This window comes from Physella acuta, unplaced genomic scaffold, assembly GCF_028476545.2.
Source record: "Physella acuta isolate Inbredline_101_S28 unplaced genomic scaffold, ASM2847654v3 ptg000775l, whole genome shotgun sequence".
Taxonomy (NCBI): Eukaryota; Metazoa; Mollusca; class Gastropoda; family Physidae; genus Physella; species Physella acuta.
The window spans coordinates 159,273-177,523 of NW_026732293.1; the positions used below are offsets into that span (position 1 = coordinate 159,273).

The 18,251-nt window shown below is 36.6% G+C and overlaps 1 protein-coding gene and 1 long non-coding RNA gene across 4 annotated transcripts; one reads left to right on the forward strand and one right to left on the reverse strand.

Moving 5' to 3' along the window:
- Window positions 1-2,666: 2,666 nt before the first annotated feature.
- Window positions 2,667-7,415, reverse strand: LOC131950652 (uncharacterized). The gene is made up of 3 exons (XR_009388333.1): window positions 7,274-7,415; window positions 6,064-6,153; window positions 2,667-2,964 (listed from the first exon to the last, which is right to left on the reverse strand). It is a non-coding gene; the product is annotated as an uncharacterized LOC131950652 (long non-coding RNA).
- A 354-nt stretch (window positions 7,416-7,769) lies between these two features.
- LOC131950667 (uncharacterized) lies at window positions 7,770-17,985 on the forward strand. 3 transcript variants are annotated; one of them, XM_059312885.1, is made up of 3 exons: window positions 7,770-8,070; window positions 16,424-16,852; window positions 17,351-17,985. In XM_059312885.1, the coding sequence occupies exons 2-3, from the start codon at window positions 16,514-16,516 to the stop codon at window positions 17,462-17,464; spliced, it is 453 nt and encodes a 150-aa protein (XP_059168868.1). In that variant the 5' UTR covers window positions 7,770-8,070; window positions 16,424-16,513; the 3' UTR covers window positions 17,465-17,985. The 3 variants fall into 3 exon arrangements, with proteins under 3 accessions (XP_059168868.1, XP_059168869.1, XP_059168870.1); XM_059312886.1 differs by lacking the exon at window positions 7,770-8,070 and adding an exon at window positions 9,534-9,938; XM_059312887.1 differs by lacking the exon at window positions 7,770-8,070 and adding an exon at window positions 11,647-11,788.
- Window positions 17,986-18,251: the final 266 nt, after the last annotated feature.

An 18,251-nucleotide genomic window follows, 5' to 3' on the forward strand; every position in this document is an offset into this window, starting at 1 on the left:
CTAACGAGGATGTAAATAGAAAAATACAATTCCGTTAGCTTTACCGTTGAAGTTTAAAAGGATATTTGATTCTTAAATATGATAAAAACCCTGGTTGAAATTTCTTTAACGCATCCTTGGTAGTTTAAAACGTCGATATTTAAAAACAAAACGGTAAAAAATAGTTTGATTTATTTAATTTAACAAACAAAAAAAAAAGTCTAATTTAAATACTGACCTTTTTAAAAAATTTCAATCTGAGCGATTGTGTGTATGTGTGTAGCATAGCTTCTTCCAGGCATCTCGCCCCCCCCCCCCCCCCCACGAAATGCAATTTATATAGAAAATATATACTTTTAATATATACGTTTAATATATACTTTTTAAATATATACTTTTGTCCGCCCCCGAAAATTTCAAGTGCCCCCCCCCCTTACCCCGGGAGAAAAAAGTCTGGAAGAAACACTGCTGTGTGTGTTGGGGGGGGGGGGGGGGGTAGTGAAACAAAGGTCTGAACTTAAAACAAAAACATGCGAATAACAATAGAAAACATGTAGCCAAGATGTATAGCACCAGCAACACACTTTATTAGTTTACGTGTCAGTTGGAGGGTCGTGTGGTCATGTCCAACTCCTGTGGGCCCTTTGCTGCAAGCCTTCTCAGCCCCACCCCCTACAACGGCCCTGAACCTTATAAACATGCCACTTGTAGATCGTGTTAAACCAGCCGGATCAAACAAAACAGAACTCACGTAAACAAAAACTTTAAAAAGTAACAAAATGTTTATGATAACAACTCTGCGAGCCTCTTTTTGTGTTATTTCCCCTTATTCTAGCTAACTTTAGATGGGAGGTAAACAGAAGATGTAAATAAAGTTAAAGATCATACTTATGGCACATTAGGTAACGAATGCGAAAAGTCAACGTTCGTTATGTTCCACAACTCTGTCGCCGCCCTGGAGTAATTCCCCTTTACCTTAACAAATCTAAACCAGCTATTTTTTTTAATTCTTAAATAATATTTAACTAAACATATTCAATATAACGTAGTTTACTTCCATGGTTGAAGAGTTTAACTGAATAATTCACATATTTAAGAACTTGAATGACTGGTGGTGACGCCCAAAGTTCAAATAATACACAGCTAGCGATGAATGTCAAACTCGATTCCGCCCTAACATGAAGAGTTATTTTGTGTGGGGGCTCCCAGTGAACATGAATCGCTAAATCATTTCTTTTCTTCTCAGTGGTTGAAAAATGAAGGCATTACGTCAGAGTGTGAATAGAGGAGCCTAGGGTGGGGGTATCGAGGCGAGACCCAAGGCTAAATAATGGGTGGGGTGAACAGTGCTTAGGGCTGCTGACATACACAAACAACGTTATACTTGTAAATATGGGGAGAATATCCCGGTAGGGGGGGGATGAAGAGGGTGTAAACAGTTACAGTGGCGGATAATGGGGAGGTTGTATCAGGGCATAGTTAGGGCCCGGTGATTATAGATCCGAAATGTGGTATACAATCAATTTTTCTGGGGAGGACGGGTAATTTTCAATCTAGCCTCCCCCCCCCCCAACCCACACTGGAGCTACATTTGCCTGTGTGGGCAGCTACATTAACATATTTTAACAAATGTGATGGACGTGTGGGCAGCGTCATACTTTGTTGAATGTGATGGGCCCTCGACTGTGACGCCACTAAATTATTTGCATGGACAAATTCTTGATCTTGCCGCACCAAGCCACGTATATAAAAAAAAAACCCATCAAAAGTGTTAACCGCCCACCGCCCTCTAAGATTTACCATTGTACGTGGAGTCTCGAGACTTAAATCCCACGAGTCTGTAAATATCTCTCGCACGTAGGTAACCGTAGTCGTAAACCTTCATGCATCATCTGTCTACTTACTTTGAATCCTACAGTGCAATAGCACTAGTTAGACTCTTTCATTTATTGAAATCGTTGTTGTAAAAAAATAAATTTTAATGTATTATCCATACGAACAAACTTGTTTAAAAAGGATTTATACGTCAGTACGTGGGGATGGGGTGAAGCAAGTATTGTTTGAGTTTAACAAATAACAAGGTGCTATTTGTCCGTGTACAGTGTTAAGCACACACTCTGTCAGGCATGAGTACGTACAGGAACCAGGCCAGGTCTAAAGCCAGGTGCTTCATGGCGTTGAAAATTTAAAAAAATTAGTCTTGTCGTGAAAGCTAAGAATAAATCTTTATTTCAATTTCTTCAATATTCTTATCGTTAGAGGCTTTGACAATTGTGCAATAACGTATTGTTGATGGTTACATTATGCGATAAGATCTATAAAACAGTTAACTGTATAATTTATGGACAGACACTGTGAGAGGCTGGTTGGAGGGATTGGCGCTTTTTGGGGCTGACGGCTGATGAGAATACATATACATCTGTTAGTAAGTTTTATATATTGTATTTCATATATTTTTAAAATGTCCAATCGATATAACACGTACATAGGCGTTATGTTATAGCCCTTTATTTGTAGCTCCCCCTCCCCCAATCAATGTTTTTTTTTTTTTGTTTTTTTTTTTTTTTTTTTTTTTTGCTATAATACAAATCCACCACTAATCACTGTGTGAACTTGGGATGTGTAAATTGTTGAATTCTGCACGTGTAGATTGTTCAACGACCGGGCCAATATTGACGTGGTTAACGCTGATCAAACCCTTGTTGTATGAAGTCGAGCCTTGCTTTTTGGAATCACACCACGTGACTCTATTTGTCCACACCGATACCTCCAACATTTATTTCGGTTTCACTTGTCTATTTATAGCCCGCGCAGGTCACGCCCCGGAGCAAATGTGGACGTGCTGTACTGTCAACTTTAGGATTTCAATGTCGCTATTTTAACTTCTTGTGGTTTCTCGAGACAGATATTTGTGGCAGCAGAGAAATGTCTTCTGCTGTTGACCTCAAGACGTCATAGTTGACCCAACTGACTGCCCACTGGTTTCTGTGGATTTAAAAAAAAAATTATATCTAATTATTTGTTTAAAAATAAAACAGTTTTTTTTTTAAACAAATAATTATATTTAAGTTTTGGTTTTATTGGAGGAAATAAGAACTTACACTTCGCACCGAACAACAAATGTATACTTTGGAAAAAAAATTAGACAAGTTATGTACAATGAAGCAATTTTTTAAAGGGGGGGGGGGGCAAGGGGGATCAAGATCCCGCAGACAGGATGTTGCCAAATTAAAATATTGGTTTGGCTTGGTAAAAAAGAAGTCATTTCATATGCTCACATGATATATAACCTGAAAGTCTCGAGTTCGAATCCGGCTTTAAGTCAGTAAAACGTCCCTGAGTCCACCCAGCTCTGAAGGGTACTCAACTCACGTTTGGAAAAGTACAGGCGGCGGGGCAAAGTGATGACCACACTATCACTTAATATGCCTAGATCACAGAAACAGGTGGAATCTACTTCATTGGCCTCTTGAAACGTTAGGTTCAAAAAGGGAACTTTACTTGTACGTATGATATGTACATTGGCCATTTTAATTTGATTAAGGTTACGTCACAGTTTCATCAATTACTTCAAAACTTGTATTCAAAATAGTTTAATGATGACCTGGTTTTCATTCAAACAAACAAAAACCATGAGATATGACACAACGTTGTTTTGTTATTTTTTGCCCGCAGACACATATTTGTTTATTTTAAATGGCATCCAGATTTCTGATTTCTGTCAAATGTGTTTACAAATGAAATGACTACACAAATGTAAAACAAATCTCCAACAACACTACTTGTTGCAATGTCGTCGATGATGGATAATATAACTGTATGCGTTATTGTTTTTATTTTTCAAGTGGGCAATGGACAAAACCACTCCACACAAGTGCTTGATGAGTTCCGCCTCGCTTCATATTTTCATACACCATATTAGGCTAGTTAATCCCTCAACCTTTATATAAGCACTGTTTCTTTCATACATTTTTCTACGGGGGAGTGGCAATGTTTTACTAAAAGGGAGGGGGGGGGAAGGTCAGTGCTTTTAACAAAAACGTTTACCAACAAGTCCCCGGTGTTAAAAGCTTCTAATTAACACAACACGCGATATACCTATCCAACCCCTACTCAGACATCTCCCGCGTCCCCTCCCTCACACCCCACTTAAACAAGCCTGCTCATCCTACATCTTCCCACCCCTCACCAAAGCCAGACAATAGCATTAGACCTGTTACAAGTTTAACTTATTTTAACTCGCCAGTGTAGTGGGTTCCACGCTGCGAGTGCTCAGCTATAATTGCAGGACAACGGGCTGGGTCACTGTGACCTGAGACCAGTCCGGCCATCCGACTGCTTATATAATGACCTCATGTTTGTTTAAAACTGTTAGCTGTTACTGTACATATTTAAAACAACGATTATTACATTTGAAAATAAAAATATGCTAAGAAATTTTTTTTTATATTCCTAACAGTAACAAAAACAACATTGATACATTAAATGTAGATAATCCCACTTGCACACGCAAAGAATATAAAAAATAATTAGCATTAGTAAAGAATGTGGGGGGGGGGGGGGGGGGGAGAACAGCATTAGCAAGCCGCCAACACTCAGTAGAGATATGTGGACGAGTTCTCTGCGAAGCGAGGTTAGATAACTCTGAAGAAACAGGGGCCGCTATCTGAGCGGCTAATCCTACAGTGGTAGTTGTCTTGATGCGTGTAATTCACTGGTTAAAAAAAAAACAACTGGTACTTTCAATATTCAAAGAATTTAATTCTAAGTGTTGCATTTTTCTTGTCTTTATTTTTACATGATTATTTTTACATGAGAGATTATCAATAATCTATCTCTATCAATTCGTTCTGCACATAAATAACATAATTTATCATATTCACTTTCTGCGTAGGCGTAATCGAAACTAATCTAGCGTTTTAGTATCTTTTAACCATGTCTTTTACTGTAGAGTTCTTAGCCAATGTTCTTTAAGCCTATATGTTACCAATGTAAAGCACAGTTATATAACAATGCTCTGTACAACATGTACCCCATATAACACAATATAACAAAATGAAACCACTCCTATCCGTCTCCGTTATATAATATGTAGACAGTCTGTTACCTAACAATAATCCATTACCATCCAATCTCAATACTATCTCTATAACATGACAACAATCCATCACGATCCAATAGCAATACTATCACTACACACTATGTATATTTATTCTAGGTTTACGGACTAGTAAATCCTTTGGGTAGATAAAATGCTTGCGTCATCGTATTGTTTACTTTACAACAGATGTGGCTTCTCGGCTAGGCTTATGGCGAGGCTGTGTCCCACAACAAAGACTCTTAACGGTTCAGCTACTGTAGCTAAGCTTCCTTCAAGGCTGAAACGTCGGTTGTTTAAATGAAAACGTACTGGTTTTTTTTTCTTCCTTTACAGTACATTTATGAGGGCTGTGTTTCGTGAAAACTTAAAGTAACCTTACGGCATACGTTGTTTAAGACCTAAAAAAACAACAACTAATAGCTCCAAACATTACGTTATATAAGCTTATCTACTAAAACGTAGCTTTTTCAAAGCTAAAATAAGTGACATCTTTAACGTACTGTTTCTTTACATTACATCAATAGCGTAGCGAGGGGGGGCGGACATATGTCCCCGGGCGCCGATCTTAGGGGCGCCAAAATGGGTTGGAAAAATAAATTGAAAGGTTGAGGGGGGGGGTGCAAATCGAAAGTTTGAGGGGGGGTTCAAATCGAAATCTTGAGGGGGGGGGTGCAAATAAATCGAAATCTTGAGGGGGGGAGTGCAAATCGAAAAGTTTGTCCCCGGGCGCCGGGAAGGGTCGCTACGCCTCTGCATTACATCTACACGGGATGTGCTTCTTCAAACCCTAAATCAACCTTACTCTAACTTGCAAGAAAACGAATAGCTCCAGACATTGCGCTATAAATTTACTATGAACTAAAGCTAAGTTTCTTCAAGACTAAAACGTAGGCTGTTTATAAAAGTAGTTATTTTTTTTTTTACATTGATAGTTTTAGTATATCTACACGGGCTTAGCTTCATCAAAATTAAAAGTAACTTACGCAGTGGCGTCACTAGGTCGGGTTTCACTCGGTAAGGTCCGCACCCAGGTTCCCCCACTTGTGACGCCTCTGACCCCACACTGTTTAAAACTTGGAAAAAAAAAACAATAGTTCAGACATTCCGCTATTTGTTTTCTATCTACGGGGGCAAAGTTTCTTCAAAGCTAAAACTAAAACGTGTGATGTTTAAAACGTACTGAATCTTGCCTTAACACTCCGTCTTCTCGGGCTGTTTCATAAAAACTAAAGCCTATAGAAGTGCTGGCTTCCTTCTTTAGTGCCTGCAGAGCTTCTTACAGGCACACCCCTCCCCTCCCCCGAAGGAAATGGAATTAATATAGAAAACATATACTTTTACTATCTTAAAACTTTTAAAAGGACTTGCCAGTTTAAACTACTATCTTAAAAGTGTTTAAACATAAATAAAAATTAAACTAAAAACAACACTCTTTTCATGTATACATTTATAGGCTAACTAGTTCATTGTAACAAACATTTCAGACTTGGAAGAAAAATCTCAAACCCACATGTAACCTATGAAACATTTTATCTTATTTAGCCTACTTAAATTCCGTACGAAGAAAAATAGAACTGAACAAAATGCTAGCTAACACTCATGTTAATATTTGAAAGGTCATGTAAACATCCCGGTCGGTGGTTATGAGTAAACCTAGTTTACCATAATTATGTTTCCTATTACATTACTGTACTTATTACTACCTCGTTGACATTAAATACTTTAATACTGTACTGTGCGTACATACAGTTAAACTAAATTAAACATGATTTTATTTTGGTTGTCAAGTTTGCCTTTCTTAAATATTCTCTAACTAGGCCGACTAGATTTTAAACAAATTTCTGATTTAACAAGTCAAGTTTTGATTACGTCTGTACAAAGTCACCTTAACAACGACGCAATTTGTGACTTCTAACAAAAGTGATTTCTTAGTCCCGCATTGAAATCTTTATTAAGGGTCCAACTTTGTATTTGTTCAACGTGTGTCTATTTGATAAACACACACGCGACTCAAGGTAGAAGAAATTCCCCATATTATGTAAACTACGTCATCTGGTACGGGAACTCGTTCAAATACATCATGCATATATTCGTCATATCACAAGAAGAAAAAAAAGTAAATCCCTAACGTTTTAAATTTAATTTTTTTTTTTTTAAATCTTGACAAAGTGACAAAATCCCCCTTTTTCTTACCTTCTCATTTGTCTTATCAACAAAAACAACTCAGTGTTTAAAAAACATCTGGTTTACACGCGGAAAATCTGGCCTTCATTTTTAGAAAGATTTGATTTATTACTAGTGGGCAGTCTATAAACAAGTTAAGTGGGTAAACAAGATTCAGTTTGACAGCAAATGAAACACAAATACTTGGATATAAATGTGCTTTAGGTAACGGTTTAAAATAAATTAGATAACAAACAGTTGGGGAATTCCTCTTTAGTTTGGGTTTTTTTTTCTTAGCCAATGTTTACGTCTATGTGATCTTTGTAGGTTATTTTAATTTCTATGTCACTTTTTTAGAAAACTCCCCCTTTCGTTACTAAATATATCATTGGGAAATCTCTTAATTTTGTTTCCGCATTGGATGCTATTTTTAGCTCTCCTACGTAATGCCAATCCTATTTCAGCGGTGACATCCTTATCCATGTCAGTATTTTTCTCGCCCCCCGTCGCCTAATACACCACTACCCACAAGACAAGTTATTCTCCCCTTCACTAAATCCTTCAAACACATCCCGAAACATCCCCCTGTCAACTGTGACGTGTATTTGGTCATGACTGCTATTTTTATCTTCGGGGACTAGCCTTCCTTCCTGACAGCAACCTTGCGGGCGAAAGCGAAAGAGAACGGAGGTCTGTTCCACACACCACACACATTGTTCTCATTCCGTCGGCCGTCTCCACACCAGTCTGCAGCTGATGGTGCTCTGCTCCCAGTTGTTTCACACACTTCTTTGTTCGGATACTGGATTTTGTTGGTAGCAGTGGAGGTAGGCACTAGTTATTTTAGCAGTTAGATCTAGACTAGATTAATACAGTTGATTAAAATTATATTAGGGCCTAGGCCTATAGTTTTTTGTTTGTAGTTTATATTTACACGATTTTGTGAATAATCAATTGTTTTTTTTTCCTTTTCTAAACGAATTTCTTAGGATAAAATAACGCATTGTCTACTAGGCTAGATCTAGATCTAGAAGATCTAGATCTAGATCTAAGATTTAGAATCTAGATTTCTGAAAATCTTTTTTCTAGATCCTGTCCTAAATGTAGTCCAAATCTACCACTCTCTAGATTCTTGATCTAGCCTAGATCTAGATTCTAGATCTAGAATCTAGATCTAGTAACTAGATCTAGATCTATAGTTTTATAGATCATCGAGGGCCTATAATTTATAGTTTATAGATCTCTATAACTGTACTATAACAACTGATATATTTTTCAATATTAAGATTTTAGCCTTAAATATAATAAATACTTAGGCCTATCTAGATGACTATTTTAAAGAATTGGCCTAGATCAGATATAGATTATTTTAGATCTATCGCTACTTTTTAAATCAATTAAAAGCATTTCCAAATGTATTTGTTTATTTGTAGATAAGGCTAAATATAGGCCTAAATCGTGTCTCCCTAGCCCTAAGGCCTAAAGTCACTAGTCTAGATAAAGATCTAGATCTGCTCTACTAATCATTACTTTTTTTTTTTTTTTTGTAGGCATAGACTTAACTGTTAAAATAATTCCCCTAAACGGTAGTAGATCTAGATCTAGAATCTATAAGTTAATTAATTTATAAAACAGTAGTAAGTCTGTTATAGCGAATAGATCTAGATCGACTTATCTCATGTGGGCTGCACTGATGAGTAATGACTAGCCAGAACTAATATGATGAATTATTTCGTAATATAAATTAATCTATTTAAAAAATACAGCCGCTCACGTGATAAAATGTTTACAACTCTTAACTTTCTAAACTACACACACAATAGTTCACAATAAACCACACACACACGCAGACCTCTTCTGCAGATAACGGTTTAAATAAGCAGCACAGTAAAATACCCCACCTAATATACTAGTCCAGATGTATTTATTTTTAATCTAATTATATACATACGAAAGTTAATATTAATCAATGTTAATCTTGAAAGGTTAACGCAATGCTATACGGTCAGAGGTTGTACAGGGTTAATTGAAGCAGGCTCCGATGAGTCATAGTTATCACTCAGCGGTTACTGTAAAACTGTTAAAATTAACACGTCTCCTATGCTTCAAACCTTTTGTAATAAATTCACTTAAAAACTCTACGCCTTCTTTAATAATAATAAAAATTGATAAGCTATTTAACACGCGGGCTTAAATAATAAATATATTTGACTGTCTAACGTTAACGATCATTGCCGTTAGAGTGTGCGTAAAAATGGGGAAGGGTGTACAGCCCGTTATAAAAAATGGTTGAGTGGAGAGAATAGCTAACACAGTTTGTGACGCAGATCAGAATAATTAAAGGCCGTCTGCTTCACATGGGCAACTCTTTAAATGGGTAGCGATAACCTCTACGGCTTGGGTTTCTATAGACTCTGGTAAAATCGATACAAATTTTTTTTTAATTGATCACCGTGATATCATTGATTGGAGTGATCGTTAACTGGGGCATGTTGAGGGTATTTAAGGTGGGGGAGTTATAAATGGGTGTTGTTAGCTTTTCCACTTAGAGTAAGGCAGTGGGTTTTTTTTTTAAAATTCTGTGATGTATAGTTTATTCATATGTTGTTATATATGCTAACCGAGACTTTAATGGCGCTATAAACATTGGATTGATAGTGGTGAACGGCAGTGGAATACATAGGATAGGTCTACAGTAAGTTTTGTTGCGCTACCTGTTAATGTAATCATTAATTTAAGGACCTGAATGTGTCCCATAGCCAGCCGTTAAATTCTTCACACCCCGGTGTTGTCTTTAACGTGTATTCTGACTAGCTGTTAATTACACTATCACCCTAGCAATGACGTATGTACACACATCGTGCAAGGCGCGATAGTCTACGGGGGGGTGTATTTGGTCATTGCTAGTCGTACGCCAAGCGAGGTTCTTGTGATATACACCCACAAGTTTTAAAAAAAATTCTAATAAGAGCTAACAAAAAAAAATTCTAATAAGAGGTAAGAAAAAAAAATAGAAGAGTATTTTAAAAGATAGTATAGACTGACACATTCGTTTAATGAAAAGTGAAACAATTGTAACCACAACTTTTGCCCAGGACTGACAATTTTTTTGAAGGATTTGGATTATAGACTGCATACACATTATAACCTAACATAGACTAATACACATTATACATAGACTAGATACACATTATAACCTAACAGACTAGATACAGATGAAGCTTATTTCACAAAACGGCACTTTTCTGTTAACTACCCAAAACAGCTACTTTTTGTTGTTTAGGTATTATTCAATATACTATGATGATGCGTCTGTTTCATCGTCTCCTGGCTTAACTGGAAAGTAGCCCCCCCTCCCCTTCCACATAAAAAACAAGACATGTTTAGATGTAAAAGTCGGTGTGTTTTTTGTAACAAAATCCTATAGCCTAACCAGGGGCACCAAACTATACAAATCCATCCGTGCTAGCATTCAATACACCGCGGCCTACCTACTCTACCCAGACACGGTGCTATTATTAGCCCTCACCATTGTCACAGAATTAAGTCTAAACATTAACCAAGTTAATTATTCGCTCACATTTGTTGAACCTGTCAAATAAAACAACAAATGCGGGCGTGAGTCATGTGAAGACTGACCGTTAGTCACGACGTCATCACCTACACCTTGTTCAATGTAACCGGTGAGACACACGGTGAGACAGGTGTTGAACGTGTTACCTTCATGTCTGTTTGCTTTGATGTGGGGTTTTTAATCCAGTGTGTGAATCACTCCACGGTGAGCAATAGCTCAGTTTATTTACATTACTTGCTGCTGTAGATGTTGATAGCTACATGATTTACTATAGATGTTGCTAGCTACATGACTTGCTATAGATGTTGATAGCTACATGACTTGTAGTCGCTAAATGACTAGCTATAGATGTTGCTAGCTATGTGACTAGCTATAGATGTTGCTAGCTACGTGACTTGTTGCTATAGATGTTGCTAGCTACAAGACTAGCTATAGGTGTTGATAGCTACATTACAAGCTATATATGTTGCTATCTTTATGACTTGTTACAAATGTTGCTTTCTACATGATCTGCTGTACGTGTCGATATCTACATTACTAGCTATAGCTGTTGATATCTACATTACTAGCCATGGATGTTGATAGCTATATGACCTGCTATAGATGTTGCTAGCTACACGACTAAATATAGATGTTGCTAGCTATATGACTAGCTATAGATGTTGCTAGCTACATGACTTATATAGATGTTGATATCTACATTACTAGCTATAGATGGTCAGTACAGTAGTACTACATGCTTTAAACGTTGAGTACAGTCGTGTACCTACCAAACAAAGATTGCCGTTGAACCTAATCTGGCTGGAATGTGTTACATTATACACCTACACCTGTACAACCACGTATCAGATGAGTGGAGTGATAATGATGTCTGCGTGTTGTTTTTTCTCTCCGTTCACACATGGCGTCTGTCTTACTTCTGGTATTTGTAACACTAATGGTGACTTGTGTGAATAGCGTGCTAACTTGTGGTTCGTATTTTAAAATATTTTATTGGTGTTAACTTTTGGCGTATTAATTTACATATTTGGTGTAAGAAAGTTAATCTTGAGCTAGGGTAGTTTTGAGCATTTGTTTTCACTTGTGTTCCTTAGTAACCTTTGATTATTTTTAATAACGGTTTACTTGTTTATTTCATTTTACTATTCTTCTTTGTTAAAAACGTTACCCTTTAACGTGTTGTTAACTTAAATGTTGATGCCACATAAGCTAGGCCTAGCCAACAACGGATGTAAGCATTTTCAGGGCGCCCCTGGCAACACGTCTCCCATTTCCCCTAGAGTTATGTACCCTGCAATTATCTCGGGTCGGGCAGATAAGTGTCATTGACACAGTGAACGCTGTTCACCTCTACCGCAACCCCACCACCCCGCTGCCATTGTTACAAGACACCTGTCTCCCCCCTAAACCCACCTGCTGTCTGACTAGCACCAACAGTGTCGGATGTCGGACACACCTGTCCAACTGACCCCTTTCTACTACACAGCTGACCGCTCCTCGTGCTAAAGTGAGGATTCTCTTTGGAGATTTGTATTACAATAAAATCCTATGGCGGAAATTCATTTTAATAACCATCGACTATTGTACATTGTTAGTGATGGCATTTATTATATTTAACTTTTTACTAATTAGGACATAATACACACATTATAGCATACATAAGAACATACATAACGTTTTTAAAATCAAATTTTGAATCAATTTGTCATACCCGTGATATTCATATAGGCCTAGTTGGTTATCTTATATTAGGCTGTATATGTTGTGATTGAGGTTAGTTATGTATTGACATATAACTAGACTAGGTTTGTTGTTTTCGTGACATTACCAATGATCTAACCATATGAATACTTGGTTAGTGCTAATACAAAATTATCTCCCATTTTAAGTCTTTAAGTAAATAATTCCTCTCGTTTTAGTAGGACCTACAAAAATATTATAATTAGGATTAATCTGTTTTTTCACGTCTTTCGCGTACTTGTAATTGTAGCGGGCCTCTATAATCTAATTTGCCTATTAGTGAGAAGTCTTAACGATGGGCCAACCATGTCTACACAGTACCTCAGCACCCAACGAAACGTGCCTATGCGAAATTCCATTTACCCATTTATTAAATAAACACGGCCATAATGGCCTACAAAAACGACTTAGTATCAATGTTCCCTCTAAGGACCAAGAGTGTGTGTGCAAAAAATATGTAGTGTGCGCGGTGCTAAAAATGACTTGGGCAAGTTAATATGTATGTTTAGGCTTACAATTAAGCATAATAATGAAGGCATGCATTTTGATAAATTAATAGTATAATGTGTGTAACTAATGAAACGTATGCAATTAAATAGAGATACGAATACCATCAAAAAAAAAAAAAACAACTAATAAAAACTTTCAGAGTTATACTTAGACAACAAGTTATATGGTCGACTTACTATGTTAAAGTAAGACAGTCATATGGTAATAATGCTAATACTATAACGGTAATACAAACACAATAGTTTAACATATGCAACATTTAATAAAGCTGACTTAAAAACAAATATTAGCTAACCTTTCAGGGGCATTTATTGCAATTTCTCGCGTCTAACCTTGCATTGCTTCAACACCTTATATGCTTTGTTTAAATCCACATCCTCTCCAGCATTTAGATATAATTTAATTTGCATTAGATTCTCCAAATGTGTGGCTTCAAGTCTATTTAGTGCCTGTACTTTAATGCTGTTCATAAGGCTAAAACCTTGCTCGTAATCAGTACTGCATGCTTGGAAGGTACAATAATGTCACTTAACTTTGCCAGTGAGCTAAATTGTTCTTTGTTTTGACAAATCTTGCATATTCAGACATATAATTTACAGACACAGATCTGTTTTTCACTTTATCGAAATTTGAAGTCGTTGTATTGGGTGGTAATTAACTGATCATTTGTTGTACGTAACTCGTCTTTGTACTTTACGCACAGTTCTTTCATATCTTTGACGCCAAACTCAAATGCACATTTTTTTAAACCTGTAGAATAAAAAAGATGACCAAAACTGCAGTTCATCTCCTGGAAACCTAACATTTAAATGGTCGCAGACTGATTGTATGTACTGTGGGGTTTGCCTTGTGTCGATTCTTTCGTTTAACTCACAATTTTCTTGGTTTTAATGTTCAGTGTAGTGCTGTGTTACGGCTGTCTCCAGAGCTAAGGCATCACTTACAGTAGGCTGAGTTATTCCACTAAAAACGGTTTTGTAGAATACAGAATTGACTGGACGAAATTTAAAATAAAGGATTAGCATTTTATGTACTGTTATGTCAGTACTTTCATCAACTATAAGCGTGTGGAATGATGCTGCTCGAAGTTCTGTCAGTATGTTCTTTATAACAACATCGTTGATTACTTGAACAAAGTCAAAGTTGTATTTCTTACTTCGCCAACTGTCTGGTATAGAAACATACTTCCCCATGTGTTTATGAATCAGTTGTACCGACAGTATCGAGGCGTTCATCCTTATGGTAAGAAGAACATTAACCGTTAGGATTCGAACTTGATCCTCGTTTGACCGCTGGCGCTCGTTTTGCTCTATTAGTTTTCCTCGCTCAGTGTAAGTTTCAACCAGCAGACGTTTAAGGTCAGTTCCATGTGAGCGGTTGTACGAAATCGCAACATTTCCTACGTAAACACGAGACAATAAATGACGTTTTCAGTAGTCAAGCTCCCATGATTCCCAGAGCTTTCCTGTGACCAATTCGTTGCTCTTGTTGGTTTTGTTACAAGTAGTAGCAGCACAGAACTTACACTTCAGTCCAATCTCATCTGAATATTCTAAGATGCCTTCTAATTCAACCGAAACATTCTTTGATCTGGCGTATCGGTTGTTACTTTAACTTTGAGTCATTCCAGTTTAAACGAATCTATCGCTTTTTTTTTGTGCCACATTGTTGTACTGCTTGTTACAAACATTTTTTCCTCAACAATTTTAAATAGCACACAGTAGTGGACTTTTATTCCTGATCTACCTAAGCAGTGTGTGCATACTAAAACATTTCGATCCACATGCACGTAATAATTCCAAGAATCGGATATATAATATATACATCTTTAAACTAAACACAGCAAAAACATCCACCTTAAGTAACGTAAAACTTGCATCTGACTTGGCTTAATCGTCAAAGTTTCAAGATGAGGGGGAGGGGTGGGGGGGCAAGCGACGATAAAAAAACGTGCAGGGTCAGCTTCAATTCACAATACAATGCAGGTATTAGATGTCAGCTACGGGTCAGTTTTTGGGTAAACCATTAAATCAAGCAACGGGAGTGTCACACAGCCCCGCTCAGGTGAGAGTTAAGTCATAAACTAGACCTGTGGTATGACAACCGAGGTCACTCCCTCCCCCCCCCCCCCCCCCCCGTCAGTGATAACCGTAGTTTCTGTTTATACCCCAAAACACAAAGACTGTTCGTTTAACAAAACAGGCACTAAAAATGTCGCTTAATTTAAACCACTGGCCACAATTTTTCTCGTGAATTAGGCTCGCCCGACGTTCTGATAATCTGTGCGCGGGGTCAGAAAATGTCTGCGCGGCACATTTGAAAGTACTGCGCGGCCGCGCAGCCGCGCAGCTTAGAGGGAACACTGCTTAGTATCCCCCCGGCCGTATACCGCGTCAAGTACACTTGGGACAACGGATAGCTTGTACGAGAAGAACGGACGTCAAATGTTGCCGCGAGGCTGGTTGTTGATCTCGTCCAATGACGTAGGTCAGACGTGGGTTAATTTAAACGACTTGAACATTGAAAACATGAAATTTATCTCCCTGTGGTCTCCGTATGCCTGGGCCTACTTTTTTTTTTTTTTTTTTTTTTTTTTTTTTTACTGCGCCGCGTATAAATTTGGTGTGACCTACTTACAAGACTGACACAGAAGAAGACTATTTCTATTTTCTGGAGCGATGCCTACGTTTTTTTTTTTTTTTTATGTTCTCTTCTATTAACTAGGGGATCGTGGTGGAGGGTGGGAAGGGTGAAGTGGGGGAAAATACCTACACTAGGCCATTTACACGGTTAAGTAGTCTCGAATACTTTGGTATGCGCGACCTTTTCCCCACCCCGCTCTCCTCGGCATACCACGCCTACATGTAATGTAGGCCTACACATAATTCGTTACATTTTTAGATCTCATTTTTTGTTTTTGTATCGATTAGCTATAGACCTACACAGTAACTCTAGTATAGGCAATATCTATATATCAAGCCCTAATAATAACTGCTTTTGTTACGATTAAGACCTAAACATAAAGCCAACACATAGTTTCTAAGAGTTAAATGTTCTGTAATAAGTATTCGTCTGTCACAGTTGTGTGTACTGTATCCAAGATAAGCCACTTAACTTTACGAGAACGTGATCTAGTGTACGGGTAATCAATAACGAACAAAGCCTGTGAATTGCCGATTTATTATTACTTAGGCCTATACTTATGATACACAATGTTATATAAAAAAAAGTATACGGGTAATCAATAACGAACAAAGCCTGTGAATTGCCGATTTATTATTACTTAGGCCTATACTTATGATACACAATATTTTATATAAAAAAAAATTTAACATAACATTTGTGATTTTTTTCAGAACTGGTAGTTTAGTTCTTCAAATTAAAGAAACAAAGTCTCACATCATTAACGCCTGAATTTATCGTAGCATTAGGAACACTTTAAAAAAATGGAGTCTAGTGGAAGTTATCAAGACAACAACCAAACTTTTGGCTTCGATTCACGATCAGCTTACTCTGGTCGCCTTCACTTAGACCTGAAAGAACTTTGCTCTAAGAGAGATAAGCCAGATTATGACGAAATAGATCTTGTGTCAGAGTGCTCTACTCCTGGAGCGTATGTGCCAGGAAAATTTCTGCAGTTGTGTGATTTTCCTTCAGATACAAACAATGATGCATTGATATGGCCAGTTTCATTAGGAGGTACCATTAGATCTGATGCGGATACACAGCAGTTAATGCACAACCAGCCCAGACATGTTGATGAAGAAAGCTTTTCTTTTAGACAGGTAGGCTAATTTTTTCATTCAAATATGGAATAAATATGCTATAAACTAAATAAATGCTATTCTTAGTATTCATTATTAATTAAATACTTTAAATAAACATACTAAATTTAAAGATAGAATAGGCGTAAATTAGTATAAGTTTATAGTTTAAGACTATTCTGATTATTATTTTTTTTTAGAATTCTACAATCGCAACTAAGATTATTTTACTTTTAATTACTATAATGGGACTTAACTTTGACAGAGAATTTTTGTTAATTGTAAAAGCACACACAGTGGTATAAGAAATAAACTAACCTTGTTTTGAGAGTCATTATTTTTTTTTATGCTAACCTTAAATGAGTTGCTATAGTCTAGCTAATCAAAATTATTTTACAAATGTTAATAATTAGTACTTTTTAGTTGTTTTTCTTGATATAATAACCTGCAATGGAAAATAAAAGCTAAAAAATCCAGTTTTTAAATGATTTTTATATAAAAAACATTTCTGTTCCACAGGTTACTCGCAAAACACAACGGATATCATTACAAAACCCCAAGTTCTTTGTCCCACTGGTTGTCTGTGTCATCATCGCTCTGTTTGCCTTGGGTGGATTAGCTGCGTTCGTGTAGAACTATTTGAAGAGCAAGAATCTATCTAGTCGACCAGTGAGATTATGACATGAATTTCTGAGAGAGTGATGGGAATCAGACACTGCCATCAGGGTGATATCCACTAGTCAACTGTTACCTGGGTAAAATAAAACATTTACGTGTTTTACAATATGATATTATATTGAAGGACTATTCTTTCTATTCAAGTAAACTTGAAGGAATATACAGTACACAGAAAATATGAAATTACTTAAGATTGTTTTAAGGTTAATAATACTGAAATTTTTGTTTTAGAAAGTTTCATGTTTGTGTTTTTTTAATCGCTTTTTTTTGTGTGTGGAGACCACAAGGATTTATTTTAATGTTTTTTTAAGTATCAGATTTTAAAAACTAACAAAAATGAAAGATTGACACATCACATGGCATGACATTCCTTTAATATCTATAATTCAGATTGTAGAAAAGTTTTTACCTGTTTTATTTGTATAGCAACATTTTTTTTTAAAACCATACGGAAATTGTTTTTTTTTTTTTTTTTAATTTTTGAATGATTAAATGACATACATTTATGTGAAGACATTATTTTATAAGTTTTTACACACAAAATGACAAAATCATTTTATGATACTTATTATGCAGTTTTAAATATCAACATTTTACAATTGATGTTTTTGAAAAATTGTTAGAGACATTTTTGTAATAATGTGAAGTTTTTTTTTTGTCTGGGAACAACTTTTTCATCAGTTTGTCTGTTTTGAAACCCTGCCAATTGTTAGCTAAAACATGTTCTTGCAAGTCATTGTGT